This window comes from Sander vitreus, chromosome 17 (assembly GCF_031162955.1).
Source record: "Sander vitreus isolate 19-12246 chromosome 17, sanVit1, whole genome shotgun sequence".
NCBI classification, from domain to species: Eukaryota; Metazoa; Chordata; class Actinopteri; order Perciformes; family Percidae; genus Sander; species Sander vitreus.
Genome location: NC_135871.1, coordinates 14,058,172 through 14,070,426, shown reverse-complemented (window position 1 = coordinate 14,070,426; position 12,255 = coordinate 14,058,172). Strand labels below are relative to the sequence as shown.

At 38.3% G+C, this 12,255-nt stretch overlaps 1 protein-coding gene across 1 annotated transcript in view; it reads right to left on the bottom strand.

The window, feature by feature from the left end:
• lmbrd1 (LMBR1 domain containing 1) overlaps positions 1–12,255 on the bottom strand; it is a 53,794-nt gene that overhangs the window by 17,032 nt on the left and 24,507 nt on the right. Inside the window, exons 7-9 of the mRNA XM_078272920.1 lie at positions 8,303–8,376; positions 1,264–1,389; positions 229–381 (exon numbers count right to left, since the gene is read on the bottom strand). Coding sequence (XP_078129046.1) covers positions 229–381; positions 1,264–1,389; positions 8,303–8,376 — 353 coding nt within the window. The remainder of the gene's footprint in view (positions 1–228; positions 382–1,263; positions 1,390–8,302; positions 8,377–12,255) is intronic.

Here is a 12,255-nt window from a genome sequence, read left to right as displayed (position 1 = left end):
AACAGAAATTCTTAAATTACACAACTATTAAGTGAAGAAACACAAAACTAACTGTGGCATATTAAACAACAGTTCCAATTAAAACAAGGCCAGAACACATAATGCTATATTTGAAAGATCACATCCAATATACAGACAATGAAAATATTTATCTTTGCATATAATACAGTCCATATTGAACATATTTTACTTCTGTGAATGGGAGCCAAATCCATAATGCAGACTCACCTTGAAAGGTCTTAGAGCACTTCCCACTTTAGTGCAGCAGTTCCTCTCTGCAATTTCCAGGTGTCTCCCCCTGCGCTGGAGGACCTGCAGTTTGCCCTCCAGCTCCTGCAGGTTGTTTCTGTCCCTTGAGGAGAGGGGACGTCCATCTTTACACTGACGAGAAGACCAACAAACAACCAAATACGTCAATAAATATACATATGCATGTATGTTCACATCTGACATGGTATAGTTATAAGCTTTATATCTGGGTATTTAAAGTAAACAGCACAACAAATTACCCAGTGATTAAAAAATAGATGTAACATTCTCTTTGGATATAGTTACTATGCCGTGGATAGATATACTGTATGAAGCATTTAAAAACTGTGGTCTAAAGATTCAGGTATAATTAATATCCCAATAAATATTTATCATTATTACATACTATGCCATACAAGTTGCTATTTGGCTACCTTCAGTCTCTGAAAATAAAATAATTCAGTATTAAGTAAGCATTCAGACTATTGACACTGAACTATTATTTTGTGTGGTTGATGTTGCACTTTGGTTTTCCTTTTTATTATGTATGTCATCTTTAATACAGTCATACCTGTTCACTAAATACATAGAGGAATGACAAATGCATTGGACTTTCGTGTTCAACTTCTCGTTGCCAGTGGCAACTAACAGCAACTAATAGATGTCTTATTGTGTTTCCCTGTTTGTGATCTCTGCATTTGAGGGGTTGGTTAAAGATAGAGGCGCAGGGCAGAAAGATAAAGGGGAGGGACTGATCAGCTGGAGGCTATGCATGTGTACCTGTCAATGAATGCATGATTATACACTCATTACACATACACGCAAAAGAAACAGTAAGTGTTCAGATATTTTTATTGACATAATTGTTGTTTTTGAATCTGTTAATGATCCACTTCTTTTCAATTCTAGGTTTTGTTCAATGATGTTATTATATGACTTGTAGATCATTTGGACTATTGTGTTTATGTCACATATTGGAGTATGCACAGTATCAGTGCTTTGTGTGAGACAAACCTTGGTTTTCAGCTTTTCTATCTGATGCTCAACATCATCAATGTCCTCTGTGTTCTCCAGGCGTTCATACGCCACACTCCGCGTGCCTTTAATCAGGTTCAAAGGCAGTACAGACATACCGTATGCCTGAAAGACAAGTGCAGAACTTCTATTTTATTCACACATTATTGTCAGAGTGGAAAGGCACATATGGCACGTGCGCGCACGCACGCGCGCACACACACACACACACACACACACACACACACACACACAAATGTGTAAACAAACACGCACAGCATATAATATAGTTTCTGGCCTTTCAGATTATGCCATGCTTTCAGATTTAAATGGTGGAATCTATAATTGTGCTGAGGTTCATTGGTGAATTTGCTGCAACCATTTTGTGTGGATATCACTGCCTTATATCACTGTGATGCAATTTACAGCTTAACAGTGCCCCCATGTGACAGCACTATCCTCTATCCAGGATATGATAAATTTTTTATGAGCAGAATTTTGAGGAGAAAAATCTGGGTTAAAGGAGGAGGCATCAAGTTCTCATGAATGTTGAATGACATGGATTAAAAAAAGGAATACACATAAACTTTTAGAGGTACATACAATCTATAAATAATAAACAACGATAGCCAGAATTACAGAAAGACATACACATTTACATACATACGGTGACAGCAAAGAGAGATAGAGAGACATTATGTGCACAAATCCAAAGACATTTTCAACTATCAGTGGGGTTCAATCACCTGAAGGGATCGTTGAACATTTAATAAAAATAAGGGGACATCTCTAATATCAGGAAACAATCCAATTAATACAAATGAAAAGAACAGCAACAGGCCGATGCGTTCTTGCTCTCCCTGTGCCGTCTCGCTTTAACCAACTTGGAGAAGTGCCATTTTATGGGTTCATAATAAAACAAAGGGGCCTTCTGTGTATCTTCAAGATACTTTCAGCCCTGTCAAAAGACTCTGTCCTCTTTATTCTATTTTTCAAGTGGGGAAACGTCAGAGCCTATATTTTTCTAAAACAACTTTTACTAGTTTCTGAGTGTTAGGTAGCATTAAGAAAATCACATGGGATACTAAGTCAGGCTAGACTATTATTAGTCTCTGCTGTGGATCTCTGCTACGGGCGAATGTCGCCTCCTGCAATGAATCATGGAGCTCTTAAGGCCGGAGCATGTCCCCGAATATCAAACACACTCATAAAAGGAAAACCTGTCCCAGATCCCAAGAGAAACATTTCCCTTCCCCTCAAATATGCAACTACATGGGAAAATATAAAAGAAAAAGTGTACATTTTTAGTTTACTCATCATGCATGCTCATTACAGTTACTTTTAAAACCAACTGTGGTCAATAATTACCAGAGATAGCTTGGAGCAGGGTGGATGGGAGTGTGTGTGACTCGATGTGTGTGTTGGTTGAGGGGGATTACTGGTTGAAATCATTCAGAGAGAGGTGGACATAGGTCTCCTACACAAGCCCCTTCTTTGTTGCTCTTTCTACTTGTGATGGTGGAGCCTAATAAAAGGGGAGTGAGGAGTCAGAGTAGCTCCCCACCCAGTGATGGACTGGCCATCTGGAATTTGGGCAAATGTCAGAAGGGCCACCCCCCTATCGACCCCTATGGGCCACTACTGATAATGTGTCTTTGGTTAATTTTGATAAGTTAATTTATGCATGCAGCCACAAGTATTCAAGATTGTACTGCGGCAAGGTGCGTGGAAAGATTCACTCGGAAGGCAAAGTTCCTAATTTCCAAGCTAGGTTATTGACAAAAATAGGGCCGGTGTGTTGCAAATGCCAGGGCCGTTTTTTGATCCCAGTCTGTCACTGTCCATGGCTTTTAGATGGTTCCATTAATGTGTAGGGGTGTCAATCACAAGATATTATATCAGCTTTGGACAACAATACAATATTTGCTGTCACGATTCAATTTCGATTTTATTCAATTGAGACGCAATCATATGCCAATCAGTTAGATTTATATAAACTCACAAAAAGCAACTAAAATATGATTTGACAATTTATTACTGAGCATTTCCAGACATTTAAATGAAAAATGAATGATTATTTTTAATAAAAAGAATAAATATAAAGTGGGAATTTCAAAATAAAGGCACATCTTAACGATGATATATCAATATTTTCACTTTGCATCGATGATATTGGATCGTTGATCATTGAGTCAACATATCAATCAAGCTGGATGTATTGTTACACCCTTACTAATTGGAAATATCCAAGCTAATGCATGTCAAGATATAAAACTTAGCACATATGACACATACACATTCCCATAAATTCTGCAAGTTTGGCAGATTTAATAGGACAATTTGGCTGTTAGAAACAAGACAAGCTCCACAAACAAGAAATGAGAGGGTGACTAAAAGTCATGAGGGTCATGAAACCAGGCTTTCGCCACTCAGACTTTTTATTTTTTTATTTTAATTATGTGCCTCTCTTGATTTCCTTAATCCAGATTAAAAAGTCTGTACACAGGTTGTGTTGATGTCGAATTTAAAATTGAAAAGCTGATCGCTGCCAATTTCAAGGTGTTTTTTAGGGAGTGGAACAAAATGTTTCTTATTCCAAAATATCTTTTACATTAGGCTCTAAAATTTAATTTAAAACAATAGCCTAAACTCCGCACCCTCCAGTGCATTTTCTGTATGTTGGTACATTTGCACATTTAAGGAAAGGTTTCCCAAACATCTACTACCACTCAGCTCTGTCTGGTCACCAGGGGTGATACTTGGGCTATACAATCACAGCCATCTCAAAACGGCGGTAGCATTAAAAAAAAAAAAAAAAAACATGGATTATGTCACACAGAGATTGAAAATATTAACTGCATGTTTTCATGTTTGAGACAAAGTGTGAGGTACTGGATAAAAACACCATGACAGGAGCAGATGCCAAAATTGGAGTGTTTGGGATCGCTAAGAATGTTGAGGGGCCAGAAGTATGACTGCGTGCTTGTTAAAAGCTTCTAGACGCTAGACCTAGCACACCGTTCTCATACTCCCAAACTGAAAGGCGGACCTCTTCAACAGCAGACATCAGCTGTTTTTTTAATAATATGTTGGGCCATGTTGGGTTGTAAATTGGTTGCTTGCTCATTTTTGTTTGCTTTTATTGTGTCTTTTATGTTCATTCTACCTCTGCATGACAATTACAATATTTATCTTTTTGAAAGAGAGAGTTCCACCTAAGTGATAAGGACCATTTAAAAAAACAAAAGGTGACTCAGTTGGTCAGGTATTTTACCGTATTTACATCCAGTAAAAGGGTTCTGAAGGCCTTCACTGTTATTATAATGGAGGTCAGAACTGACAAAGTGGGGGCCACTCTATGTTATAACACTTGTATTTAAATATTTAGTTTAGGCAAATCACAAGCCTTTACTAGTCTTCTGTACACATTGGGGTGCTATAGAAACATTGCATGTCCATGGGATAAAGTATACATTGTATTCTATATTCTACAAATTAGCTTTGATAATTAATTTGTTCCCTCCACAGACTGATCTGTTGCTCAGTTGTTAACATCCACATATCTGTCCGTTCACTGACAGTGATTAGATGATGCAACAGATATAATGGGCTTAAGGAAAGCTCTGACTTCTGATTGGTAAAAATATGTTTAATGCAGGCCTGATTTATCATTATATCATTGTTGTTTGACATATCCAACTCGTGTTTTCCTGTCCTATCCTTCCAACAGCTACCTAACAAAACTGCCTAAAAAAAATGTTGGATCTTACAGACTTTCATTTGCTGTTATAAAGTTAAAGATGATAGCTTAGAGTGTAGTCAATTTAGTAATAAATATAAGGAATATTCTGATATGACAGTGGCCAATGAAGAGAGCAGAGCAGCACACACTTTCAGCCAGTTAATCACTTGCCCTAGGTTGACCCCCACAATATTACTTTTCATGCTTAATATGATTTTCATATGGGCCCAGTAGAGGTCTAAATATTACTTCAATATATGTATTTTTGCCTGAGGTTGAGTGTGAATGAAACATTTAAAACTCTTTTGAATGTACAGCAATTTTACCCCATTTTCTACAAAACTAAATCGAAATAGCAGCCCAGTTATGAAAAGGCTTTCCAGGCCAACCTTTAGCGCGCTCTTTAGGGTTTCTAAAGACATTGTACCAAGTTCGACCTATCCCCTCCTCTTTAATTACTGTAATTGCAGTAAGCCTTCTGCGAGGTTAGAGGGCCATTACATTCAGGGGTGTTATAATCATAAAGTCATTTCACATGCTAATGTTTGATAAAAAAAAATAAAAAAAAGTCAAGGTGCATCATTTGCACCCTAATGCACCTGTGTTTATGAATCTTACATGAACTTAAATTTGAGCACGTCTAGAATAGCAATGTCCCGCTCAAGTTTTTGTTGGCAGGGATCCCGATCTGAGTCCTTTAATATTGGGTATTTGCCGTACAGACAGCAGCTGCAGAGGGCACTTTAACCTGACAACAGACACATTTAATTTTGGTCTGTAAATATGAAATATAGAAATGAAAGAAGCATCAAAGGATTGGAGAATCTTAAAGTAAGTACAAGTGGCAACTCTCTGATTCACTCAGAGACCCCATCTTCCAGGTCAATCTCAGGGCCTGTGATTAGATCAACAGACGTTAATCTTCTCAACTTTAGTTCTGCATCAGCATTTTATGGCTGGTAATTTAGGAGAAAGAGAAAGGTAAGTCCACATGAGACAGAGCCATAAGAGTCATAAGTCAATATGCTAGCCTAGCTTTTAAATGAAGTCAAAGGACTTCACATGATGCATGAGTGTTAAGATGGCCTGATCGGTCTGCTGGGTACAATCCAACAAAGCGGGAGATAATCTAGAAGGAATATGCATGTGCAAACATTCCAGGTAATAAGAAAGAAATTTACTATAGTTAGAAATTTGCATTATTGAATACAATTCTCACCATTAAAAGTGACTGCGTGACTATTAAGGGACTATGGCTTTCATTTCAAATCCAATGCAAAGCGAGTTGGCTATTTGAAATAAACTTGCTGAGTTTTCTTAAAGGTACAATCTCTTCATTCAACTATTCCCAAAACGGTAGCCCCAAATCAGCCAAAACAGGACATAGGATTGGGACCTGCTATCACTATCAAATTGACGTTAATACCAAACAACCACTGAAACATTTTAGCGAGTAAATGCAGAGTTAATAGGTCTATATATATATATATATTTTTTTTTTTTACACTATATTTATACAAGTATATATACTTGTTGAATGTATTCACTTTCATTCCTCAACATTGCAGTGATAAAAAACAACAGAGATTTAAGGTATAGTATAATATGAGGGTGAGCTCTATTTGATGTACTGGACAGGACTGTCACAAGCTATATTTACCATTAGTGTTTAATTTACTGACAATTAGAAACATTTTGCATTCAAAATGTTAAAAGCCTTAGTTTAATTTAGCAGAAAGATAGACAGACACCAAACGTAGTCAAACCGGAAGACAATATTTGTTTATAAGGTGGCCTCTGTTTAATATAAATGTGTGTGCACAACAGAAAGTGCCATAAAAAGGGCAAAAAAGCAGTAAAAGCTATAACTTGGTTCACTCTGTATTAATTTTAAGTGCACTAGGCTGCAGTGTTATATACTGTTTACATCACAGAGGTGTTTGCATTAAGGGTAGATGGCTAGTTCTGCACAAAGGGTAGTGATAAATTAGTACAAGAGGCATGGACAACATTTCCGCTGCTTATGGAACCTGTCACTTTGATTCCATTAAGTTAATCAGGCTTAATAGTAACACATAGTAAAGGATGATAAATCACCACAGCTCTTTGCAAATATGGGTAGGTTTCCACCAAGAAGAGTTTTTCTGCTTGAAGACAGAGGAGAGAGCAAATAAAGTAGATGAATGGATAAAAAGTGAGGGGAAAAAAAAGGTGCTTCTGCATTTATGTCTGTGAGAATAAAAGAGGGAGAGGATGCTGCTGTTGTCCCCTAAGGGCCTGATTTCTTTGATTGACTTCATCAAAACAAGGAACATCAAAAACAAAGACACACTGGGAGTTTTGATTTCCACAGGGCATTCACAGAGTCAAAATCAGCATGGGGTCAGTGCACATCTGAGCACACATCCATCCTAAAAAGGTATTAGGTATTTATCCACTCTTTAGAGGAATGTGAGAAGCAAAGTGAGAGAACAGTGGATACAATCCCAGCTGAAATGGATTATATGTCCTAAAGTGAGATTGGGTCTACAATTTACTTGACTAGGTTGTGTATTATTCATTAAGAGCCCCACATTCAATTGTTGTGTGATTTGTCAAATAGGACTCTTTGAGCTCAACAGAAACTGGATAGATTGGGGTTGGCTGTCACTTTTACTCTCACTCCCTGAGTTGATACCAGGGTACTTTTTTGCATTTCCCCAGTAGACACTATTCTGTGTTACTCCCACCATGACACCAGTGCCACCACCTCCAGGGAATATTCACAGTCTAGTTACCAGGATAAGGGCTATGAAAAATGGACAGCATTAAGAAGTGTTACAGCACAGTCAATTTTTCTGATATAGGAAAAAATGAAAAACTGTATATATATATATATATATATATAGACAGCTGATAAGTGGATGATAAGCAAGTGAAGGGTGCACATACATCAAGTCTCGGGTGCTCAGGTGAAAGACAGCAGTCTGAGTAATTTCATTTGTAGAAATTAACTTTAAGAAACTGCACTGCAGCTTAAATAATATTTTACAAAAACATGCATTATCGGCCATGGCACATCCAGTGAAAAATCATGTTGGGTAATCTAATAAAAGGAAAATTATTCTATTTAGCCTTTCTTCATACTTCAAAACAATTTATATGTCAGATATCTCAATAAGCAGTGGTCCTATTAAGCTACAGGCCTGGTAAGATTTGGAAATCACTACATTGAATGATTGCCTTGATTACTGTGCAGATAAAGTACCACTGACCACATGAAACATCATCAACCACTTGTCTCAGGTCCCAACTCACCGTGTAAGTGATCACTGCCAACATGCCAATCAAGGTCAAGGTGCTGATGGAGAAAGACAGAGCAGGTAGACCATCTGCAGGTGAAAGCACAGGAAAGTCATTTGACCGTGACCTCTGTAAGAAACATGTTCACTAGTTCAACTATCAAGAGGATAGCCTACTTTCTTGAGTGCGCTTTGACGGTATTTCAGTCAGCAGTTTGTTGTTGTTTGTCAGCTGTCAAACTCACATTGACAACTGAAATGTTTCCAGCATTCAAACCCTATTGCAGCGACTGTATGAACTGAGTAAAGCTGCAGCTACATTTGTGTTTGAATATTCTAAAGATGCTTCTAAAATGTCATTGCAGCACTGCTGTAGAAATTCCAAGGGAAGAAATTCATGAAGACTATTTGACGTAATCTAGTTTGCTCTAAATCATCCACTGTGCACTGCATATAATTCAAAAGGAACAGGAGTGCTGTTTTTCTTGGTGAGGCACAAATTGCTGTAATGTACAGAGCAAAACCTGCTGTTACAAAACTGAAGCTGGTACAGGAATGGTCCAAAGACAGGAACTAGATGCAAAAAATAGCTACTGTTACTCAGTCAGCTAACATTTTGGATCGGAAACAATGGGTATGATAAATGCACTTTGATGCGCAACACTCTTAGTAGCAATTCTAGTGAAGGTAGATGGATACTCGAAAACAGTGAATGTTTTCACTCATTAAAAACATAAAATAATATTTCAAATGTCTACAGAAATCTGTGAATTACCCTGGATATTGAAAAGAAATATTCTGGGTGAGTTTTAAGCGGACACTTCACTGCAACAAAGGTGAGTTTACTCATGTGGAGTACTACTCAGCCTGTGAAAACAGTCTTCTATGGCCCTGGAGAAGCTTTGTCAAGTCTGAGGAGATGGCCTTAATGATGTGATAAGTGATATTATTAGGGCTATACCAGCTTGGTTTTGGAGAATACACATTTTTATTTATTAGAAATAAGTGGGAATTCACCAGGTAAGGAGGGTCTTTAGGGCATTATGAAAAATGTAGGATCCAGCGTTTTTTGGAGCTTGATCCATACTGGGAACTAAAGGTCAGGGTATTTTAGTATCTGCTGCTGCTTTCATTTTGAATATTCTTTTGTGATTTCTGGATTACCTCTTTAAATTGGTGTCAGATATTATAAAACATCTGCAAATACAGCAACAATAATACATGGCGAGATACCATGAATGTAAGTAGAAAATGTAGTTATTTGGGTGACTGACCCTTTCAAAGTCCTAAATGTAATTGCAGAGCCCAAGGAATTGTTGAGAGAAAAACGCATTACCTCAAACAGATTACAACAAATTCTAAAATGAATAGTTTTGCCTCTAACCTGACTGCACACGTGTTGCCACGAACACAGCCCATCTGGAACTGCAAGGATGCCCCTCTGTCAATGTTCTTAAGGGGGAAAATCAGGGAATTCATTTTCTTGATGGCATAGGGATGAATATTATTTATCTATTTATTTATAAGGACAAGGCCTCCTGCTGGTATGTTGGTACTCCTGGATTTTATATCTGCCTTTAATGAATGCACTGTAGCAAAGTCTTCCTCTAGACACACATCTGGTCACCATTTTCTGTTGTCATTTGATACATTGATCACATACAGTTTTCAAACAGCTGGATCTTTCAATGTATGTAGGTTGACTTGATTTGTGTCACCTTTGATTGAGGCAGAAAGGGGACAACCCATCAGGCAAGGGCAACAGTAGGTGTCACACCAGCTGTCAGAGCTGGAGTTAGAAGACAGGGATTGATGGAGAGACTGATTGCCTCTATCCCCTGTCAAGATCCCACCTGTTACAGGGTTCCACGTAAAAAGCTACACAGTTGTCCCTTTATAGATATCCCGCATCCTCTCAGCAGCAACTTCATAGTGCCCAGCCCACCTGTCAGCACGGGCATAGGTGGCTCTCTGCTTGCCTTTCTCCTTGACAGTGGCATTTGTTTGGGAATATTAAGTCAGTATTCAGGGCATGTGTAATTTGTGCTGTTTATAACATTTATCACTTTCTTTTAGAGGCATTTCACAAGCAGCAGGACAAAGAGGTGGAAAATGAGAGTAAATGATATGCCTGCTCCCTATTGTATTGTATGCAAAAAGGAAAACTTTGAAGTCTGACAGCTGGGCTGAACATTAACATTTGAATACATGTTTCCTATTCCCCGAGTGTTTCATTGCGATTTTGCTGCCATTGTTTAGTGGTGAGCTTGGTAAAATAGACAATAGCTCCATGTTCTGCATGAAGAACATTCAGTCCATGAACTCCACACAAAGCAAAGGATAGATGTTTGCTGCCACTCTTCTTGGTTTCTTGAGCAGATTTTCCGGGGATTAAACATAGGGAATATTGTCTATTATTGGCGGTGCTTCCACATCTGTACAGCTTCGATTCCAACAGCAATGGAATTAGGTAGCTCTTATCTCACCCTGCATATAGCCTTTCAGGCTTGTGTGCATGCATGAGACTTGTACAGAGAGGTGTTTATTAAGGACCTCCTTAGCCAGGGCTCTCTACTTCTGTGGCTCGACAGAATCATCAAAAGTGAGTAGGATGCCTATGTTCAAGGGATGGGATATAGTATACTGTATGACTGCAACAATGACTACATACTGCCAAACAACAGAATGTACAGGCCTATAGCAAAGTTGCTAACGTTATCAGACACCACCATAGCTGTTTTATCTCTGTGTGGGTTAAGCTGAAAAACTCATATATACACTCAGCAAAAAAAGAAACGTCCTGTCACTTTCAACTGCTTTTATATTTTAAACAAACTTAACATATGCAAATATTTGCATGAACATTAAAAGATTTAACAACTAAGACATAAACTGAACAATTTTCACAGACATGTGACTAACAGAAATGGAATAATATGTCCCTGAACAAAGGGGGGGTCAAAATCAGTAGCCCTCAGTATCTGGTGTGGCCACCAGCTGCATTAAGTACAGCAGTGCATCTCCTCCTCATGTACTGCACCAGACAGGCCAGTTCTTGCGGTTGTTTTTGCCATCCTGTACCTGTCCCGCAGGTGTGATATTCGGATATACCGATCCTATGCAGGTGTTGTTACACGTGGTCTGCCACTGCAAGGACGATCAGCTGTGCTTCCTGTCTCCCTGTAGCGCTGTCTTAGGCGTCTCACAATAGGGACATTGCAATGTATTGCCTGGCCACATCTGCTGTCCTCATGCCTCCTTCACCATGCCTAAGGCACGTTCACGCAGATTATCAGGAACCCTGGGTGTCTTTCTTTTGGTGTTTTTCAGAGTCAGTAGAAAGGTCTCTTTACTTTCCTAATTTTCTTGTCTTTTCTTGTCTTCCTAACTGTGACCTTAATTGCCTACCGCCCTTACGTTGTTATTGTCTTTTCGACCGTTCAACAGGTGCATGTTCATTGTTTATGGTTCATTGAACAAGCATGGAAAACATTGTTTATTTTGATTTTTACAAAAGTATCTTTAAAATACAGTGTCCTCAAAAAGGGGCGTTTCTTTTTTTGCTGAGTTTACTATGGGAAATGGGGTTATATAGTAGTTTGTGTTTAAGAAGATATTTTGGGTGTATTGTAGCTTTAATTCCACAGTTGAGGGACAACTTGAGGGAGACTTGAGATTGTCACTTCAACTCCCTCACCATGAATCAAATCAGCCTCAAATGCATTTAAAAATAATAATACCCTCTATTATTAACCATGCTATTTTAAAACTCAGTAAGCAAAATATGCTATCTGGTTTGTAAAACCATTAAAACAGATATAGATATAGTCAGGGTTGCATTATGACAAGTAGTCACACTATGCCAATACGTAAAATGTAAATAGAGAGAGCAACAAAGTGGAGATTAATTTAATGCAATTAAATGCAGGAAGGCCAATATCCTTCAAGCATTGACGTCCTCCACGAGAT